The 22,945-nt window shown below is 37.7% G+C and overlaps 1 protein-coding gene across 1 annotated transcript; it reads left to right on the forward strand.

Annotated features, from left to right (window-relative positions):
• The first annotated feature begins 1,239 nt into the window (after positions 1–1,239).
• LOC134847968 (leucine-rich repeat and IQ domain-containing protein 1-like) lies at positions 1,240–22,945 on the forward strand. The gene is made up of 24 exons (XM_063865277.1): positions 1,240–1,586; positions 1,830–1,941; positions 4,057–4,148; positions 4,212–4,641; positions 4,915–5,147; positions 5,549–5,623; positions 5,695–5,834; positions 6,151–6,319; positions 6,841–6,978; positions 9,064–10,586; positions 10,919–11,006; positions 11,201–11,353; positions 11,632–11,782; positions 11,955–12,148; positions 15,365–15,492; positions 16,020–16,187; positions 16,427–17,096; positions 17,395–17,538; positions 17,892–18,343; positions 18,499–18,575; positions 19,185–19,422; positions 19,797–19,974; positions 22,105–22,297; positions 22,666–22,945. The coding sequence occupies exons 1-24, from the start codon at positions 1,347–1,349 to the stop codon at positions 22,800–22,802; spliced, it is 6,123 nt and encodes a 2,040-aa protein (XP_063721347.1). The 5' UTR covers positions 1,240–1,346; the 3' UTR covers positions 22,803–22,945.

Raw genomic sequence — 22,945 nt, forward strand, 5'->3', positions numbered from 1 at the left:
TTGATGACGGAAAGTTTGTGTGTCTGTATGTGATCTTAGGGGAAGAGGGACTCAGTAATTTTTTAATTCATCTGGAAGTTTTTTTTATCGTCATTAAGGGTTTCTGTTCAGGTTTTTTGGCTTCATTACCGCTTGGCAATTATATATTCAAATTCAATCAATCATCCAGCGCCTCTGGTGTAAAGGTTACACAAATGCTGAGACGGCAAAGGTTTATAGTTCGAATCCTGCCGGGTTCTTTGCTTTTTTGCAAAATAGAGTTTTTATGCTTTTTTGGACTATCGTCTGTTTATTTTTGACGGCTTAATTCCCGTAGCCGGAATTTTTTTTGAAGGTTCAGCTTCCTTCCAAGTTTCTTTTGCAAGCATGCTTGAGGCGACAACTCGGAGATTCGATTCCAATCGAGACATGCTTTTTTGCGAACTGAAAATTGATAGGTAGTTTTTTGTCTCAGCTTATTTTTTTCGGCTTAGTTCCGCAGAAGGACTTTTTTTGAAAGTTTGACTTCTCTCTTGCATTCTGAAAGCTCCTTAATAAATTTTTAATGGTGCAGGTAACTTTGTTCCGGATACTTTGGGAGTTAGTTGCAATTTTTATATTTTTTATTGACAAAAACGGTTTTTGGAAGGTTTTTCTTCAGTTTTTTTATTTTTCATTTGATTTTAATCATAGTCATTCATTGTCGCCCCCTCCTCAGAAATTCGACACCCTGCCGACCCAAAGGGTCCCCACTTTGTACTATTTTCAGATAATTTTTGGTGACGGACCCTAAAAGTTTTCTAAAGGCGCCTTCGGTGCCAATATATACTAATTTTAAAGGGGAGCGCGCGCCGAAAAAACGGCGATTTTTTGGTCAACGTTTTCCAAAAATTGCCTAAAAGCTCCTTTTTTGTCATGTTTTTTTTCAAAATTTTGCCTGCGGCGCAGAAAATTTGGTCAAAATGGGTCTTTGTAGTGATTTAGGAGAGCTCAGAAAATCAATTTGGTCGACTTAAAAAAAAGGTAGACAAAATTTTTTGAAACTCCGCCCCCCTCCCCTCGAGAAAAACCTAGATCCGCCCCTGCCTATGATTAAGGTTTAGAATTGAAGTATGTTTTCTAGATGAAGCTCTCGTTGCCCAGTCATAGATTTATAACTCTTCGAAGATACTTCTTGAGCTAATACATTGTTTATCTACTTATAGGGTCGTTTTTGCTTTAAATCATAAATCTCATTTTGCAACAATTTGTTTCAGATCAATTAAATGTAAATTGAGTGTCGTACCACCGAAAGTTTACTAACTTAGACCTAGTTCGTTAGAACGTGACATCTCGTTAAACACACCTGGAAAGAAGCCAGTTCAGAAATGGATCTTAATGAGACATACGACATCGAAGCGGAGATCGAAGCCGAACTAGCTAAGATCCCTGATGACGAAGTGATCTTAAGTGACAATGAGAATGACGAGACAGTAGATGTCACAAGGGTGTCCGACATAGTGACTGAGGGCTGGTCATCTGAGGAGGCGACTCCTGGAACTTCCCCAGAGAAGAAAACCACAGGTTCTGGAACACAGGAAACAGAACCAGTGACGTCACTCGACGAGGTAAGTTTGATATTTTATTGCTACTTGTTTAAGCACTGGAATTGTTCGTGTTTTTGTTTCTCTATGAACTCGGCCTGTATAACTCCTGTTAGCCTCTTCGAAAATTTTGGTCTAATTTCTCTCTTGCTCCAGCTTTTCGTGCTTGCAGCAACTATGACTCTCAAAAAAACAACGTTGAATGACTTTTGACTCAAATTTCAGCAGCAGCATTCGAGATTAATGTGACGTCATGTGCTGCTTTAGGACGAGGATGTGTCTGTGATTTGGAGTAAACTGTGTGCGGGCGACGAAGTGGCCAGTCAACTGAGAGCGGACTTGGAGGACTGCAGCAAACTACTACTGGACGCTGAAAAAAGTCAGTTTTATTAATGAATGTTGTAAAATAAGCTGATACTATTTTTGTTAAGGCAGTTAGATACTCTTAGAAAACCTGCGTGTTTGATACCTTATGATATTACCCTTGCGATTTTTACCCGTAAACAACTTTGTCCACGGGACTCATTGGACTTATTGAACTGGTGGTACCTTGGTTCATAATTGCTTCAAATTTTGTAGTGTCTCTTGCACGCTTAGCTTGGTGTTAACCAAAACGCCTGGGAGGGCAAAGGTCCTGAGTTCGAATCTGATCAGAACCCGTTTTTTCAAACGGTAATTGTTCCGGTTCAAAAAAATTTTGGCCTATTATTTGTCAGCTTATATTTTGTCGGCTTAGTTGTCACATCTAAGAATCGTTTATTTTAGCTGTGAAAAATTAACCCTGCAGTTTAAAATCCGGCCGAATCGAAATTTGCTCTTCACAGTGGTTGTAAATTAACCAGCTCGATTTGGTAAAATTTCACTTCTTTTTTCATTTTTTTCGTCTTTTTAATCGGCTTGATAAAATGTTAATATTTATATTGACTTAGTTAGCCTCTTTTTGCGTCGTTCCGTCCGAAAAAAAATTTGCGCGTGCGCTCTGACGGTAAAAGGGACTTGACATTTTTTGTAAGTTTAAAATTTTTCTGAATTTCTCGGCATGAAGGGTTTCTGCTCAGGTTTTTTTTGGCTTTGTTACCGCTTGGTTATTGTAAATTCAAATCCAATCAATCATCCGGCGCATCTGGCGTAGAGATAAAAACAACTGCTTGAGATGGCAAAGATTTGCGGTTCGAGTTCGGCCAGGCCTTTTTTTGTAAACTACAGTTTTTGTGCTTTTTCGGATTATCATCCGTCTGTTTATTTTTCTCGGCTTAGTTCCCAAAGCTCGATGGCTCAGCTTTATTCCAAGTTGCTGTTACCCCCTTGTTTGAGACGACAAAGCACAAGAGTTCGTTTTCAGTTGAGACTTGTTCTTCTTGCAAATAAAAATTTTTGGATAGTTTAGATTATTCTATGTCTGCTTATTTGTGTCTGCTCAATTCCGCAGAAAGGACTTCGTAGAGTTTCTAATGGTGCAGTTAATTTTGTTCCGGATATTTTGGGATTTTGTTGCAATTTTTATTGACAAAAACGATTCTGTGAATTTTTTGCAATCTGGAGTTTTTGTGCTTTTACTGATTATCGTCCGCAAAGCTTGTGTGACAATAGGAACTCTCTTTTTTTCCAACCTAAACAGCAACTGTTCGTGTTCTTTTTGAAAGTGTTCGTTTTGATTAATAACCAGCTAGTAAGTGCAGCCAATGCTAAGAATATTAACACAGACTAGTATATTACCAATAGCACTTTAGCTTCAAGGTATCATGGATTTGTAGCGTAGAGGTAAGGAAGGAGACCAGTAAAAAATAAGAGGGTTCGAACCTGGGCAGTGCCAGATGTCTTAATGAAATTTTTCGTATACTAGTTAAAATGCGTCCCTCTATAAACTGGGGTTTGTTAGTTGGTAAATTTTTTTTTTTTTCAAATTCACTGTTACTGCTAATGCGTCATAATTGGCTCGTGTCACTTAAAAATCTTGTAGACTCATAATTGGCGTGCGTCACCTTGGAAATTTTGTAGACTCAAAGTTTTACTCATTCAGTTTTTCCCATTATCATCATATTTTCGCTTGTTTATGCGAAGTGCAACTTCGCCTCTGTGTTATTTTTGTCGGCTTAGTTACCGTAGCTTGATGGTTCGGCTTTATTCCAATTTGCTGTATCCAGTATGCTTGAAACGACAAAGCATGTGTGTTCGGTTTCAGTTGAGACTTTTTTCTTGCAAAATTTTTTTTTGGCCAATTTCGATTATTGTATTTCTGCTTATTTTTGTCTTGTCAGTTCCGCAGAAAGGACAAAAACGGCAAGAACCGTTATTGACAAAAACTTTTTTTGTTCGATTTTCATAAAATTCATGTTTGCATCGCAAGTGGTGCGAAGCTAAGCTTAGCCTCTGTGTAGAATAGTGATATAGATGATATTAAAAGTGCTAAATACTGTTTGAGTTTCTATTTTCTCGAATGAAAAAAATCTTCGGCTCTAGTTAAAATGATTATAACATCGGTTTTTTGTTGCAGAAATCAGCTCACTGGAAGATGCTGAGTATTCTCTGGAAATATCAGAATTGGCTAAAAAGCAAGGCAAGACGCCAGACGAGCTGAAACGAGAGGTAAACATTGGGCTCCAGGACATTTCTGTTATCTAAATGTTACTAATTTGTTTTGTGCTTAAGATATTAAAAGACGTGGAAAAGTTGGAACAGGAACTAGAAATAGAAGCTAACAAAGCCGACGAAGCAGAAGAGCTGCTGAAACAGCAACAACAAATGAATGAGACCTCCAACGAGCCCGAGGAACATCTGGAACTTGTAAAGCTTCATCAGAATGAAAATAATCAGCAATCTCAACCAACAACATCGGACTATTTTGATAAAGATAGTTTGGTACTAGTTCCATCTAAACAAAGCAACAGGATCAGTATCAGTTCGTATGGAGGAACATCAGTAGTTCCAGGCACTCCTCTGGGTTCCCTGATGTCTGGATTTGGAAGTTTGAGAACTCCAACCTCCGCCTCGACTGGAAGGCCAGATACGATGATGAGCACTGGTCGTATGAGCAGTTTAGCAGTCGAATGGGAACAGTTTTTAACTGAGGTCGAGCAAGGTCAGTTCTTCATCTGGAAGTTCTGCTGAGTGTGAAGCAATGTTGTCGTTAATCTAAATTTGAGATCAAGTGCTTTAAGCTTGGTTCGGTTGCAGTTTTGCTCACTGTTTTTGAGGATTTCAAGGGTAGCACTTGTTATTAATTAATACACGAGCAAATAAATATAAACATAACAATTTTCAACATTAAGTGGACGATTTCTAGACCTTGAGTGAGTTTTGGGTTCTAATTATGTTGAATTTGGTTTTGTTGCGAATGAGTGTTGGTTTGTAGAAATGGAGCAGAGTACTCAGCAGCAACTAGAAGCAGTGGACTTGGAGAGAGAGGCGTTCAGAAGACTGCTGGACCTCCATCGGAGTCAGAGGAGGGAGGACCGAGGGAGGGCAGCCAGGATGCTCAAGTACAACAAGAGGGCTAAGGAGATGGGGCTGGAGAGCAAAGAGAGGAGAGAGGGGGAGAGGAGGAAGTTGGAGGGGGAGAAGGCTCTGTTGGAGCAGGCCAAGAAGGTACTTCATTCTTAGACGCGTATTCGTCAAATTTCAAAGACAATCAACTTTGTGTAGCTTATCTTGATAGCGGTCGTCGTTTTAAACTACCGTCAAATTACTTTGCGATGGAAAGAATCTCACAAGCCAGATTTAGTGGATCCGTATTGTTTCGATGAGTTGAATACCATTATCGTTTTTTTTCTTTGTTTCGATAAACTTCATTTTGTCTTAACCTACTTAATGCAAGGCGAAGAAGTTTTGAAAGATTGGTCGCCATCATTTCAGAACTACGATACGCAACGTTTGGCATGTGAGATGTTATGCCAAAATTTTGAGCAAGTTTCTGTTAAAAACGGCGCCCATTATCAATTCCTTTGAAAAGTTTTAGTATTGTTCACTGAAACCATTGTTGTTTCCAGGATCTGTTGACGTCAGTCGAGGAAGAAGAGAAAGAAACGCAGAAAAAATTGTTGCAATTGGAAACTGAGCACAAAGTAAGTGTAACACTTGACCTGCTGTTTAAATCCTTGATCATTTAGTTTTTATCGAGCTTGGGATTTTCTAGGAGTACATGAGACTGAAGGCAGAGGCTCTTGATAAGGAGAGGAGTGAGTTCCTGAAGATCCAACGGGAGTTCGAGAAGGAGACGAGAGAGAAGAGAAATGCGGCTGCCACCAGGATACAGAAACTCTACAGGGGAATGATGTAAGTATAAGAAGAAAATACCCCATACATTATAGCCTATGCTATATTGCACGTGAGATAAGCAAGGTTTAAGAGATATAAGACCACGATTCATGATTTAAGTTAGTGCGTTCGGGGTTACTGCGATATGCAGTGCTTTAAAATTATGGCATCTTGAATAAGATATTTTAATGGACGAGTTTAACAGGAGTTAAAGACTTTTTAACCTCAGCCAAAATGAAAAATTCTTTAACTCCTGTGAAATTCGTTCACTAAAATATCTTATTCGAGGTTTTTATAGTAGACTATTAAAGCATGAAGAGGTATTACTGTTCAGGTCTCGCCAGAAGTACCGTCTGCTGATCAAATTGCGCAAGAAGAGAATGGACGAGTGGAGGGCGATGAGAGAGGCAGACGCCATTGCAGAATTGGCTCTGAAGAAGAGAGAGAAGACCAAAGTAGACGAAGAGAAACGGGCCAAAGAGGCAGCTGCGAAAGCTGAGAGGGTGAGCCATGCATTCATCTTAAGTATTATATTCTGCTTATTCATCCCAAGTTCCTTCGTTGAGATAATTGAATGGATGGAAAAGGGAGATGAAATTATTAGACTCGTTACGGGATTCAAGATTTGTGTTATAGCTCTTTTGTTGCTAAGTCTAAGTTGTAGATAGCATCTCCAGGTTTTAATTGCGCTCAAGTTTCCAGTGCAAATGGCAAATTGACTGGACGACGTTATTTTATTTAAAAATCATCCTTATAGATCATATTTAATACAGTTGACATAGATATATTTTTAAAGTCATGCTCACAGATCAAATAATCGAAAAATGTTGTTCATTAGCTTCCAAACATTTTGTTCAGTAGAATCACTAAGAACCAAAAAAATTATAATGCGTTATGTTATTCATTCAGCAGCTCACCTGTTGTTTGGGAAGATCCAACTAAATACTCAAATCGGGAGTGTGATGATTGTTTTGTTTGAACTCAACTGATCATCTCTCTCTAATTTGCCCTTCTGTTACTGCAGGTGAAGAAAGAGAATGAGGAGGCGAAGCTGAAGATCAAGCGGGAGGAGGAGGAGAGAAAGAAAGAGAGGGCGGAGAAGAGGAAGAGGAAGACGGAAGAGAGAATCAAAGAGTTGGCAACCACACAGGAAGTCGATCAGGTTCGATTTTCTTTTGTTTTTGCCCATTATTCAGACAGTTCTCAAAGTAAAGATTATGACACACAGATTATGAATTTCACAAAAAGACACTGGACTCTAATTTAAATCTGCACTTAAACATTAATTTAGCTATGATTGCCTCTCATTTTTGCAGGACTTAGCCTAATTCAATTGCTCTATATATATAAAAAAAAAAATTCAAATTATGCACGCATAAATCGAAGGAGTTCTCATCCCTATTGTGTATACATTGCTTACAGATAAGAAGAAAGAGATCTATATTTACACAATCGAGCAGCTAGTGTATTAGTATGAACCTTTTTTCTAACCTAACTCGAAAATAAAATAGTTCACTTATTTGATGGCACTTTTAGCGTTGGAAATTATTGTTCTCTGCTTTTTTTTGTAATTAGTGTTTGTGATGCATTGAGCGTATGTGGCTGAGTGTTTAGTGCGTGAGACTCATAATATTTAGGTCATAATAGGTCGCAGCTTGAATAGGAGACGTAGCCGCATTTTTACTAATTCGACGTTTTATTGCTACTGTTTTTGCACTTTATAGAGCTGCTTTTTGCCGTGTTCTCGCTAGTGTTTGCGAAGCGAAGCTTTGCTTCTATGGCGACTTTTGGAATGTTTTGAAATAGACTTCCTCAAACAAGCAACCATTGATTTCGAAAAAGCGGCCAGAATTGCATTTATTTCAAAATCTGAAAACAAAAAACCCAATACTGCTACTTCATGTGTGCCACAGCGTCTGGCGTCTTATTCTATCTAATGGAAGCTCAAATAACTATAGGAGTGATTTAGAATTCCGTGAGCCTGAATGCTACTTAGTACCGCTTTCTTGCCAGTGAGTGATGTTTCCAGTGCCTTTCAAAGTTCCGGAAGACATAGCCCACGATAGCCCAGACAATATTTGACTACCTTGAAGATATTTTGTTGGTGGACTCTCGGCGCCGAATGGAGAACGTAGTCAAAACGATTCGTCGGTGACTACTAGAATTGCCATCAGCGTTTTAGAACCGGGCGTCCAAAAATGCAGTTGAAGGCTGTAATTGCAATTTCGTTAAACTGGTCAACGCAAATCAACCTTCATTTCCAAAGCTCATCGAAAGAACAGAATGCCGAAATCCTGATTCAAAATTTTATCCCGTTATAAAATCAGCGTTGTTTAACTTGCTAAAAACCGAGTTATTTGCAGCGGCAGCAATATCAAATAATGATTGCTATTCATTATTCAAAGCAGTAAGTTTCAATATCGAGCTTGATCCGGACAAAATGATCGATTTAATTAAGCTTTTCCCATCTTTTTCGATTTTAACCTAACCAAGTCGAGTCTTTTCGACTTGGGCCTATTTTTCTCGTTTTCAGGTTTTTCATTATGGAAATTTCAACCGAATTGCGAAAATGTTTCTGAGCCGAGATTTGAAGTTGTGACCTTATGATCTTGAAACCAATATTTTCACCGCTCAGTCAAGCGCTTGTTAGTGTGTCCATTGTTTCTTATGGAATTTTCGCCTCACTTTGACTGTTCCATAGTTATTGGTTAATCATAAAGTCTAATTATAGAACGATCAAACAGAAGCAAAATATCAAAGCTTTAATGATCTCAAGGACAAGTCAAGAATTTATTTTTGGATAATTTTATCAGGACACAAATGACAATGCACCGTGTTAGATGCTCTTGAAAAATTCAGCAGTGTGCTGGTTGCTCTGAAAATTATATTATCACTTTTTGCAGCCGAGTTCATTAAATTTTCAGTTTTTCTTAGCATTTAACAAAGTTGCAATAAAAATGCTTCAGTTTTTTCTAGTCAAACAACCCACTTGAAGACATTTTTACGGGAAATTACAAACAGTAACTCATTAAAAAAATTATTTAACTTATTTTCACGTTTTTGGTTGTCTTGTCGTTTTTGTGTTGGGACAAAAAAAAATTTGGACCTGATTATCGTTGGTTTTATGGTTTTATGAAGATTGATAAAAGTTCGGCTAGAATTGATATCCTACCTCTCGAATTGAACTGCAAACGTTTCAGGTCAGAACTTATGTTACCTAGCAATCAAAATTTGTGTGCCGTTTCAGCTAGAATTGGAGCAACAGGCGATAGAAGTGATCGAAAAGCTACGATCAGATGAGAAATCGAAGGTCGAGAAGAAAGTAGACAGACTGAACGAACAGAAGAAGCAGGGAGGAGGCAAGAAGAAAAACAAAAACAGCAAAGACATGAAGCCAAACCAATCTGAAGATACCGAAAATACTACTGCGGACGAAAGTGTTCATTCTCTCGCCACAATAGACGAAGAACAAGAAAACAAAAACAACAAAGTTGACGGTGCCTCGATAGACCACGATGAAGAGAAAGAATCCAATGACCTCGAATCATCAGGTGTTGACGGGGTTACTGTTAGTTCCAATACAGTTCCTCGTGATGTTACTTCTCAAAGTGAAACTACTAGTAGTAGTTTAACAGAAGTTACGCTGATGGCAAACATTGCGAAAGAAAGTAGCGACTTTGCTCAAGCTAATCTAGAAACAGAGAATGACGTTACTGAGGTTCCAGATGATATTGACGAGGACAACGACACGGCGGTTGAAAATGATCTGACTATGGGTGATTTAGAGGAGAAAGGAGACTCGAAGTTTGACTTCAACACAGAGATAAACAATCTCATTGAGCCAGAAAAGGCTAATGATGAAAATAAACAGACTAACCCAATTGAAAGTTCAGAAACTAATCACAAAGGAGATGATAAAGTCGCTCTAGATAATGAAAAGAAAGGCAGTTCGGGCGGCGCTCATGGAATGTTTGTGGTTAATGATGCGCCTGAAAATTCAGATAGCAATGAAAGCAATCAACAGGAAAAAAATGATGTATCTATTTCATCTGACAGACGAAACAAAAATAGCGAAAATGTTGGTGCTGTCCAGCTTGTAGATAAACAACAAGCTGAATTTACTGGAGGCGGTAAAATTAGTTTTGATATTTACGATAACTCAACTAAGGAGAACCCTAAAGCTTTGATTGAACCCGAAGAATTATCAGAAGCAAATGAAAACTCGCATCAGATTTTGCCGAAATATCCACAAGTAGACGACACAGGGCATACTCGAGGAGGAAGCGTGGATTCACATATCGTAGACCACAAAGATAAGGAATTGACTAAAAATTCGTTGCCTAGTCAAAATTCGCAATCGAAAATTGAGCGAACAAAAAGTGCAACAAAACGAGTATCGTTTGAAGAAAACGAAGTTAACGGAATTGAATCATCCGAAAAAGCTGAAAACAAAACCGATCGAAAATCTGAGGAAGGTAATTTAAATAACGACTTGGCTAAACAAAGTAGTGAACCTGAAATAGTTGCGCAAAAGAATAATTTCGAAAAATCGTCGCCTATCAAAACATCAAGCGAGAGAATGAATAGGAACGAAGAGCAGTCTGAGAAAAGTCTGGACCCGGAAGAGGAGAAGCAAATTAAGGAAGCCAATGCACTGTGGGCTGTGTTAGAACAGAGGAGGATCCAGTGGATGTCAGACTGCATCCCCTGGACTAAAATCAAAACGGTGCAGAAACAGGCACAGAGCACTGCCAAAGCACGCATGCCAATGTAAGTAACAGATAAAATCTAGCCAAGGATTCTTTTCATAGGTGGGTATTTGATTTTCGTGTTAGATTTGCAAGAGCTGACAAGACAAAAAACGCCTCATCTGGTAAAAACTTTCTTGGGCTTGGGCGACTTTCTGAAGTTTAAAAAAAAAATCTTTCTAATGTGGACGTGCGAGATAGATGAAGCTGGACTTCGATGAATACTAAATAATCCTTAATAAAAATTTGTTTCTTTTTAAATTATATGCAGTGTTTCAGAAATGAGAGTTGAAACCATTTAGTTCGATTATCATTAAGCTTCAATGAAAGTATTACTGACTGTTTTCTTTTCAGGAGGAGTGCAGCCTCGAGGAAGCTGAAGACGATTCCTCAAGATGTTCTGCTAAATGGAGCAATCGGCCATGCCACTGCGCTGAGCGACGTTAGTTCTATTCAAAATTTGGTTCGCATGATAACTTAATCAGTTTGTGGTCAAACTTTTGTATCACGATTTTCCATAAACGGGTCTATTTGAGTAGACAATGGAATCATTTATGCTGCATCCGATTAAGCTAAAATACTCGGGCTAAAAACAACAACAACAACAACACTATCTTAAATTACTGGGTGATGTAGGTGCAGACGGTGGTACTGCAAGACCTGCCTGGCTACAATCTGGAGCCATTCAACAACTGCCCCCTGCTGCAGTACTTGGTGCTGGACTCGTGCAATATTCTCTCGCTAGAGGGACTGTCAAATTGCACCAACCTCAAATTCCTACACGCCAAGGTACGAATTCATAGGCAAAAAATATGGTACTCGTAAGTTATGTTTGCAGTTGTTTTTTCATTTGAGGAAATGGTTTAAAGAATCAGAGGAATAGTTTAAATGTTTGGTTTGTTATTGCTATCCGCCATGGAGAAAACCATAATTAACAATTAATGAATGTGTAATTTATGACTTTTATTGAATAACTAGATAAATATCATTTTTGCCAATAAACCATGCTAATCTGTGCTGACTTGTAGGGGTTTTAGAAGTATCTAATTGGTTAATTTATCTTTCAGCACAACAAGTTGGAGAGCTTATACTTGGGTGGGTTGGATCAACTGATTGAGCTGGACGTGTCCTCCAATCGCATCTCTAGTCTGGCTGGACTGGACGGGTGTTCCAATCTTCGCATCCTCAACCTCATGGACAACAAAGTATCCAGACTCGGTAAGCAACAAATTTGAAGTATTTATAAAAGGAGGTAACATTCAAATGACAAAGTAATGAGATTTTTGAACCTTCTTTTGACGATCCTCTGAACAGTTTTATATAAAACACAATATATAATGTCAAGTAAACCTAGGCTACAGTTAGTCAATTTTTCAGCGGTTGTTTTCAGGCTCTCTCGTTGGTTTGAAGAATCTACAGCAGCTAAACATCTCAGCCAATCAACTCATCTCAACTAGAGGTCTCTCTATGATCTCCACTCTGACGTCACTAGATGTATCAGCCAATCACATCACAGCACTGGAGGAGGTTGAGTCTCTAGCTCTGCTGCAAACACTGATTGCTTCTAAAAACTCAATCCAAGAGGTAAATTTTTGGGCTCACTTTGCAAAGAGCAATTTATAATTAATGATCAGACAAATACTCCCTCCGGTACTTTTTAAGAAATGCATTTCTGGCCGACCGACCCTTAAAATTTTCTAAAGGCGCCTTTGGCGCCAATATATACTAATTTTTAGAGGGGAGCCTTTTTTGGACTATTTTTTCAAAATTTTGCCTGCGGCGCAGAAAATTTGACCAAAACAGGGACTAAACCGGGCTTAGGGAGAGCTCGAAAAATCATTTCGGTCGACCTAAAAAAAGTCGACAAAATTTTCGAAAATTTATGAAAATCCGCCCACCCCCTCGAGAAAATCCTAGATCCGCCCCTGACTCCCTCTAATATACGCAAATCTTTCAAACTGGTGAGCGATGAACATAGTTCGAATCTTATTGCACTTGCGAGCTTTAACGAGCGTTATGCATCAGCACGAATATTCTTTTTTTTCAACCTAAGTCGCAAATATTGCCACTTTTGGTTGGTGGCACCTTAACGGCATTTTGATAGCATGTGCTTTGGCATTCGATTATGGAAAAATTAGAACAGTTGATGCATTTTTCATTCATCAAATAAACCAAAAAAAGTTATTTGTTTCAAAGAACAGTACAATAGTATAAACTCGATCGAAAATTTTACAACTCATTTTATCTCGCAATATTTCTGAAATACACAATTACCCTTGCGGTAAGCAAGGATGCGGTAAGCAAGGATGTTGCAATAGGATACTAGATTTTTCACCATCAATAACTTTGTTCAAAGGACTCATTCATCTGGCATGCTCTGAAAACTAAAATAAAACTACTATCACTCAAATAGTAATTAATTAAAGCCCGTTTCATGTTGTAATTATATTGAGAACTTTGTCTCCTTTTTTTTTTACTGGTTTATGGTTTTTATCCTAGTTTCTCTCGGTTCATTTTCCGGTTTCTTAAACGCCAATTTTTAAAAATCTTGTAGGGTTTTTATTAGCTTACTTTTTTTAGCATGGGTTTTGTTCCAATTTAAACAGTAATTACTTAAATTGAAAATTATTAAATTTGTAAATTTACCAAGTCTGAAGTTGCCGCTCGGTGAATGATTTTGGTTTTTAAAGACTGAATTTCATCCAATACAAACATGAAGTTTTTGTAGCTGTAATTTTTAAATTTTATCCAGGTAATTTTTTCCACCTTAATTTTTCAGAATTTTTTCGACTGCTGTCTTTTTTTTCCATTCACTATCTTGTAGCACAATGCTTATCATTTTTGCCTTGATACATAATATGGCTTTATGCTTTCCATTTTTTTATGTAAAGATAATGTAAATGCCCAGTTTCCAGTTTATATTCCAGTTTCCAGTTTGTTCCAGAGTAATGAACGTAGAGAGTACTCTTATATAGGTCTTGCTGAATTTTTTATTTGTTTTTGTTTCAGGAAAAAGTCTGAAATATTGTTCACGCTCAGTTTTGATTTTTCGAGGTTTGACTTGTGATTTCTTTCTAAGTTCAGTGCCTTTCCATTGTTGAAAAGAAGGCAAACTCCACTATCGAACAGCAAAGGTGTAAAGATCACGAAAAACGTGATCGACTTCTGATTTCGAAAATGGAAAAATTAAATATCAAATTTACAAGCGAAATAAAAGTTTCACGTATTAATCCAGTTTTCTCAAATGTGGTTAATTTTAACAAAAAAAGTGTCTTCACTAAATTGTTCTGCAAAATCGAATTGCTTTAAAGCCATCTATTTTTTTTTGAAATTGAAAAGTTGAAGGCTCTTGAAAAAACAATTCAGATTTTTTTCAGTTTTCCTGCGTTCATGACTCTTTTTCAACTGTTAGTTGGCTATGTTTAGTAATTATTACATGCAAAATTTGTATTTGGTGCCACTTTTACTGCATCGAGGCAATTTATTAGCATATGTATCTGCTTTATTGGTGGCTAGTGTTAGTAAATATTTAAGGGCCCATGTTACAGTTGCGAGGACATGGGACTCTTAATCTCCTGGTCGTACGATTGAATTCGCCGCAGCCAATATTTTAACTTTCAAGGCTTATTTTTACCTTTTCTCACTTGAGCAGCTTCTGTTTTGACGTTTTCTCGCTAGCGTTTACGAAGCGCAGCTTGGCTTCAGTATATAAGTCGTGATGTTTATTTGTTTTTTTTTCAAGAAAATTCTTAAAATTCGTTCAGGTGCAAAGTTTTTTTGTGGTTTGACTTTTGATTTTTTAAGTTCATTGTTTTTTGTTAGAAGGGAATCAAACTCCACTATCGAGCAGGAAAAGTGTAAAGCTTACGAAAAACTTGATTGTCTTCTAGTTTCGAAAAGAATCGATGCACCTAGTTAGACTTTTATATAGGTCGTGATGATTTTTTTTCGTCCTTTTTATCAGGAAAAGTCTTAATATTAGTGCAGGCTCAATTTTTTTTCGCAGTTTGGCTTTTGATTTCTATTTGATTAATTTGATTGACTTATAGTTTAAACATTTTACTTATGATCCAGTTTTCTGAAATTGGGTTAATTTTATCGAAAAAAGGTCGATCACGAATTATTCTGGAAGTTCAAAGAGCTTTAAGTCATCTATTTTTCCTCGAAGTTCGAAACTTGAGAAAATCAAGTTTTTTTTTGATTTTTTTTGTTTACTTGCGTGCACTGACTCTTTGCCAACTTTCTGTTGACTGATCAGTTTCCCAGCAAAATAAAGAGTTTACTTATTGATCCCGTTTTCTCAAACTGAGTTAATTTTATCGTTTCAATCATAAATTTTTGTTCAAAGAGAAATTCGAGTTTTGGGCCATCTAATTTCTACTTTGAAAATCGAAATTTGTGGTCGGTTCTTCTCAGCCGATTGTCCTCCCGATGCGGCTGAGCGTTTTCTTAGATATATTTTCTTTTGCACTATGCAAATGAGCGCAATTGGTAGTGATCACGAATTCTTCGAACGCTTTTCTCTGGTATGCCCGAGGCCCATGATAGGGTCTAGCTGGATCTCGTAAGCTCAACTCAATTACTAGTCTTTTAGCCATCGACATTCAAGCAACACAGTTGAACCCGATGAAAGCTTGATACGCAGAGATTAATTCAAATTATTTCTTTCTCGAAATATTTCAAAAGTGGAGAAAGGTACTGATGGATTCAAAAGGGCACTTTTGTCGGTTTTTTATTACCTTTTATTTGAGCAGGATGTCTGTTTTCCTCAGAGGTGAAACTAATTTCTGTTCCTTCCAGATGCCCCGTCTGTCCAACAATGTGCTGCTGAGATACCTGGACTTGGCTTCCAACTGTCTATCAAGTGCAGCCACTCTGTCCCTCTGCTGGCTACCACTGCTCAAATCTTTCAACATTTCAACCAACGCGTAAGTATTTTTAGAGAATGCAATAGGGAAAAAAAACAAAAACAAATAATTCAAAATCTTGAGAAGTCTCCAGTTCTAGCCTTGTTGACCGGATGTTGGCCAATTGTTTTGATTGTTTTGAAATCGAATTGATTGCATACTTCTTGCAGCAGGTTGTTTTGAGGTTGTTTATTGAAATAAACCGAGATTTTTTAATATACAACTCCAAAATGTGATGGGAATTACACCGAAGGAAGCTGTTTTATTACTGTTGTGACAGGTAACTACTAAAAATGACAAAAGTCTGTTGACTTTCTGTTGAACTTTCATTGCGATTTAAAAATGCTTTTTTTGGCACGGGGAGCCTGTGGGTGGTCAATGGACAAATCCCTGAAAGGCAGGTTGACCCTCTAGCCCCTCCCACCAAATCAACTACTGCTCGTATGCATAATTTATCCAAAATTAGTTTGAAAGTTGGTACAGGCGTAAGGGTGCTGTAAAAAGGTACAATGTCTCTCGATTCAATATGGGGCATTTTCTGGTTGCAGTCTTGATTCTCTGCCGAGTCTGAAGGCGACTGTGAATCTGGAGGTGCTGGACTGTAGCTGCAACCAGATCAACACAGTCCAGTCTGTCATTGAATCCCTCTCCTGTCTCAACAGTCTACGAGTGCTGAAGGCCGAGGAGAATCCTTTCATCATTGAACAAGATTTCCGGTGAGCCATACAAATTAGCATCATTTTCGAATAGGTGGTTTTATGTCGTTCACATTTGAGCCTAAGTGACGACCCGTTGTCCGTTGCTTATTCTTTTATGATTTATTGGCAAAAAGTTCGACATTCATATTTATATATAACTGAGAAAAACTGAAACTATTTTTGTTTTGAAAACTGAGAAAATGTTGTATTATTGAGGCTATTTAGAAGTGGTCAGAAACAGCTTTGTTTTTTTTAAGAAGCAGCATTGAAAGCGCTATTCCATCTATAATACAGCTGAATGATGAAGAGATTACCAGAAAGTCTTCCAAAGTAGACCATGGAAAACAATCCGCAATGTTCCGCACAGTATGTCAGTCTCAAATTGCAGCTTTAGAATCGATCGACTCGGCAATAAAACTACTAAAATTGGATGGATCTAACGAGCAACGAGGAGTCCTCGAGTACATGGGAACCAAGCTATCGTTACTTGATCTACTTTTTGAGACTTCGGTCAAATTTCGGGAGGAGCATGAATACGGAGAAACAAATACCGTGCAACCTTTTCGTTCGTTTGAATTGCTGATCGAGGAGCATACTGTTAGATTAGCCGAGCGTACAGACGCCAGGGAAACAGAAAATGTGCAGAAAGTAACGGGATCCAACAATGAGGTTCGGACTTGTGTGCCTCCTACGACTGATAGACCTAAGAGTTCGGGAAGACGAAGACCTAAAACAGCAGAAAGGAATCAAAATAGAAAGAGCGAGGAATTGGTTGGGGGATCTCCGGGGACTAAACATCTCCTTGGGGGATCGCCCTTGGACGAGATGAAGGTTCCGGAAGTGCCTAAAGAGACCGTGCAGTTTGTGAGGAATGCGTGGAAGAGTGTAGTAAAGGACTCTAATGATGAAGCTGCTTCCAAAATCCAGGTGAGTTAATTCGATATTTCGACAGCATTGCATCAAGTCAGTAATTATAATAGTTAACCTATTTTTTTTTTTGAAAAATCGTAGGTTCAACTTTGTCACCCGTGGATCTCGTTCATTTGCAGCGCAACTACCCATAACTAAATTAATGAATTGTGCTTAGTTTTTTCTCTTTAAGCTACACTTGATGAAACGAGTGTTTTGCTTCGTTTTTCTAGCAAATCCTACGACGAAGAGTGGCCTATTTTTGAGTTCTTCGTAAAAACCCTAAGTTTGGTTTTGAATTGGTCTTTGTTTCTAGGCAGTGTGGAAGGGTTTTGCAATGCGGAAGAAGCTGTCTTCCATCCAAGCACAGGTGGAACAGGAGATCAACCAGATGCTACTTGAGGAGGACATACAGCTGGAGGAGGAGATAGACCTGGAACAGTTCAACTTCATGGATGAGGTGAGGGGAAACAGTTGATTCTTTTTTACTGTGCTAAGGATCCATGCTCATAGTTCAATGCTAAGGAATCTTGAATAAAACTGGAGAGTTAATGCTTTAAGAAAAGGCTCGTCGACTAGGGCAACTAAATGAGAAATTTGTTGTATTAATCTTACATGGGAGCTTTTTGACATGAATTGCCTTTATTTGAGCTTGTATGTCCTCCTCAAAAACATCTCAAATGACACTGAAAGTTTTGGAAACAATAATATTGGATCGAAAGTACATTTATATGAAATCCATTAATTTTCTGTTAGCAAGAACGACGGTTATATTTTTAGTTTTTCAGTTTGATTTGAAAGATGTTTTCTTAGGAGTTTTCAATGGACGACTGGACAATTGACTCTATTCAACAGCCAAAGGTCAAATACGATTCTAATTCTAATTCAGTTTCTAACTCAAACCATCCCATAAAGCGCAATACGATATTAACCAATGGACCAACATCAACAGAAAACAGTCGACATTTAGACACAGTTTTGGAAACAGAGCGGGAAAAGGTGAAGCCCGTAGTTCCTAGCGATCTGGATGCTTCGGGAAAATATACTAGATCCAGTGATAGAGTTAATAAGAATTCATGGGGTACTAGTAATTTGGAAGTCGGTGCTCCTGACAAGCGTCTCGGGAACTCGTATGGAGATGGATCTGTTGCAGCGAGTGAAGGAAGAATAAGCAGGATTGATCTAGAGGATGCAGGAGAGGGGGAAGTGGAAGACCCGAGTTCGAACTCATTCTCGGCACGACAGAATAAAATTGCACAAGACTGGTGAGCTCCTATTCTTTTCATCAAATTAACAAGAAAAACATAAAAATGACTGAAACGTAAAATGTGTATTCTGAGTAGCCAATAGTACAAAATGATCAAATCTATTGATTAGCTTTCCAATGGATATCCTGAAAAGCAGTGATATTTTGTTTCAGGGGTTTCAAAAACAGTGCCACTGCTGAACTGATGCTCAAACGAGCAAAGAAGATGTCCAAGGTCAAGAAGCATATAGGTATGTTGAATAACCTGGTTTAATCAGAAATCAGCAAAACATCGGTACTTCGATGGGTAGTAATTCGGATTCCGAAACTGACAGTGAAACTGGTCTGAATTGTTTTTTTTAAATAGTTTTTCGGACTTAATTAGGTCGATGAATTGAGTACAGGCTGACCTGTAAACTTGGTTACAACTTATTAATGCATTGTTGTACCTAATTCAGTCGTCTTTTTTGGAAAAAAATGGTCAAAAAAATGAAGAAAAACAAAAATAAAAGTTTGTATTTTGGATGTACTTTCTTAAATCAGTGGGACTGGAACTTATTCAGCAAATGTTTATCCTTGTTACGCCATGAAGTTGTTAATTCAGCATAAAATTTAGGACGAATTAATCTACCACCAGGTAATGTCAATCCTTTGGTTTCTCCATCCGTTTCTTGACTTGGAAAGCTTTGACAGTTGTGAAGTGTGGTATATACCTTTAGCAGAAATTATTAGCACGAACACTGCTGGTTTTCTGAATTTGGGGAGCCGTTGATATATTACATTCTATTATCTGCCTGCTACCTCTGCATAAATATACCTTCATCATGTTTTGTGACGTCACAAAAGAAAAAAGTGTTTAGTGACCGATTTGCCGCAGCATTCTCGACTTGAGACGAGAGGCAGTCAAGGTCACAGTGTCAACAGTCGCAATACACCTGGATCAATCAGTTGCAAGACATCCTCGAGAGTGCCAATTGGATCGGACCTCTTGGCTTCTTCGAGACACTCAAACTCAACTGCAGTTCAGCCGAAGTTATTTGAGGCTGCGGTTGATTTGAACAGTAGCAATAATGTGGATAACTATTCGAGAATATTTGCGTGAGTTTCGAAGCCATATTTTGTTCCTTAAAATCTTTAAAGATTTGATATTTAGGAAATTGGTCTAACAGTCTGTTTTACTTTCTAATGTATTGATAAGGAATATAATTAAAGGGTAGGTTACTTTGATGTTTGATTAATTTTTGATGACTCGGTCGGAGTAAGGCTTTTCATTGAGCTTTTTTTGAACCATAGCAATCTTCGAAAGATCTTAAAAATTTACAGAGTAGCTGTCATGTTCCTGATCAAGAAATATAAGGAATTTTCTGGTTAGTTTTGTGAGTGGAGAAATGTTTCTTACCTCTAACATCGAGAACGATCATTGATTGAAGTCAGTTTAAAATATATCCTTCTTAGCTTTTTGTTTAATTTAGATGGGTGAATTTGGGTCAGACGGAGAATGAGGGCGACAAAGATCAAGTGATTAGCAGTAGACCTCTCAGTGGTAATAGAGGCAGTCCCATGTTGAGGAGTGGACCCCCCAAACCGACCGCCAACCCCATCCACTTGACCCCAACATCCAATAAGAGGGGCTCAATCACTAATCTGCAGGTGAGGTGTTGTTGCTTATTTTATTTATAACTATTCTTGACGAGTAACTTACGCCAAGTGATAATCAGAAAGAGTTATTTGTTTGTTTTATTATGCCAGAATTAAGGCTGTCAACTTAAGACTGTAACTGAGATAATTTTTCATTAAGGGGCGTGATTAAGTTTAATTTTGTTTTGGAAATGAAGGGCGGATTCAATGACTGCAATTTTAATTGTATTTCGTCGATTTTGTGCGCTCACACTACTATTTGCCAAGTACTGAAAAAGGGCGCAGAGAATTAGAGTGACTTTCGAAAAATGAGTTCCCAACGGAATAAAAAAAACTTTATCCAGATTTATCCAGTTTTATCAAATTGGGTAATTTTAGAAAAAATGTCGATCATAGATGATTCTTGTATTTCATAGCCCTTTAACTTGATATTTTATTTTCTTCGCATTTGGAAGTTGAAAATGTGTTATTTTTTGTTTCCTTGATTTCGTTGGTTATGGTCTATTAAAAATCGATAAACTTGGTTCAGACTCTTATATAGGTTGATGATATTTTTCAGTTTTTTTTTCAGGAAATGTCTGAAAACGCTCTAATAACCACAGATGTGCATTCATACATACTCATGCATTTATGAATGCACTTAGGTATATATGAACTTTTTGAGCTGAATTGAATTATTCCTGCTAAAAGTTAGTTCATAGCGCTCTCCGATTACGAATGTGGAAATGGGGGAAAATTGAGCGACGTTTACTTGCCTTCATTACACACGGAGCGTAATGTAATTATACGAAGTCCACTTTTTCCTACCCAAATCCCAAATATTACTGCTAATATTGGTGGCACATTTATTTGCACAAAACTGGTTACAAGACCGACGAAAAGACAGTCTCTTCCTCTCTGTGCCCTATATTTTGCTAGTCTCCTTGTACCGAATCCGACCGTATTCGAAACTTGCAGTGAGGGAATTTTTGACGTATTTTTAAAATTTCTCTGACGAAAAAGAAATCTGAGATGGGGAAGGCTTCAATTGAAAGAACAGGTGCTTGGACTTTTTGTGCTCTTATTTTTGCTACGCTCTTTTTTGTAGAAACTCGGTTATGGTTTGTAAAAAAGTCAACATTTTAAAATGTTGACCGTTTGTTGGATTTTTTTTGTTTTTCTTGAGAACTAAGGTGTCAAATCTGAAATTAAGGGAGAAATTGAAGAACAAGTTGTTGGGACATCCCCTGCATCAACGGATTCTACAAAATTTTGCAAGCAATCAGCTATAGAGCTAAGACGTGAAATATTTCGACCAAAAATTTTATTGCCATAGAAAATGTTTTAGGAGATGTTTTACTGTTTAAGAGTAACGAACCTAGTGAATACTCTAATATAGGTCTTGCTGGTTTTTTTTTCAGGAAAAAGTCTTGTTCACGCTCATTTTTGATTTTTTGCAGTTTGACTTGTGATTTCTTTTTAAGTTCAGTGCGTTTCTATTGTTAAAAGGAAGGCAAACTCCACTATCGATCAGCAAAATTGTAAAGGTCATGAAAAACGTGATCGACTTCTAATTTTGAAAATGGAAATTAATTATCAGATTTCCTAGCGAAATAAAAGTTTTACCTATTGATCCAGTTTTCTCAAATTGAGTTAGTTTTAGTAGAAATTGTCCATCATGAATTGTTCTACAAATTCAAAGAGCTTTAACGCCATCTAATTTGTTTATTCGAAATTCAAAAGTTTTTTCAAAAAATTTTTGAAAAAAAAATTCAGTTTTTTTTAGTTTCCTTGCGTTCGTTACTCTTTTCCAACTGTCAGTTGGCTATGTTTTCCCCTCGCAAAAACTTTTTTTAGTAATTTTGATAAATAATCAGCCAAAAACTTTTCAATTTTTGACATTTCGAAAATTACTCCACGTTTGCATCAATTCATTTAAAATGATCAAACAGCCACCTGCAGCTGTGATTGGACCCCTAGTCTGTTTTGTTTGCTGTGATTGGACCCCTAGTCTGTTTTTGTTTGCTGAATTAATATCATATCTTGGTAATTTTTTTGATGCATATTGTTTGGAAACTGTGAATTGACCTTGGCGCAGAGGCTAGGACGGGTGATTCTTAATCTCGAGGTCAAGGGTTCGATACTATGTTTGTGTTACTGCAGTCTACACGAGAGGGAAGTGACCTTGACATTCTGTCTGTTAGTGACACGAAGTCACACAGGTCATGGCAGCACCAACAGCAGGACACTACTAACAGACACATAACAGAGAGACTAAGACAGGGCAGTGTGGGTTCAAATGACTCATCCAGACACACTGGTGGGGAGTCAAACTCTATCTCGAGTTTCCTCAACAGTGAGTAGCGAACAGTCTTGTCAACCACACCATTGTCCTTTCTTTTCTTACGATCGAAGACTTAAGTTAAGACTCAGTTTTAGTTTTCAGACGCAGTCCTAGTTTTTTTTTACGTGTTTACGACTTATCTTAATTTGATGTTTAGGACATACACTTAATTCGTTTTGTTTGGCATACATCGCCTTGAGAAAAATAGATTTGGTCCGCAAATCTATTTCATTAAATGCAAAGAAACTAATTCCTCACTGAATAGGGCCAATCGTATAGGTAAGGCTTGACACATCTTGATTTTGGTAAGATATGGAAGAAGCTGCTAAAGGTAAATAATTTTTCGTTTTTTCTTTCTCTGAAATATTTCCTTGTTACAGAAACGAAAGTGCTTCCTCCCATAAATGGAAAATATTTCGACGGGGGTGCTGATCGGAACTGCAGTGCAGGATGGGGAACGGGAAAAAGAAATACTGGAAAACCCCCGAAGCCAAGCAGAACTCCCGCTGCAAAATGATTGCCGCTGCAAAATCAGTTGAAAATAGCAATAAGTTCTATCTGTGACAAAACTCATGATAAATCACATGTGTTCAGGGCATGTAAGTTGTACATAAATTAGTTTTGTTTGTCCCAAATGTAAATAGTGTCTAATTGTAAATT

This window comes from Symsagittifera roscoffensis, chromosome 6, assembly GCF_963678635.1.
Source record: "Symsagittifera roscoffensis chromosome 6, txSymRosc1.1, whole genome shotgun sequence".
Classification (NCBI taxonomy): Eukaryota; Metazoa; Xenacoelomorpha; order Acoela; family Convolutidae; genus Symsagittifera; species Symsagittifera roscoffensis.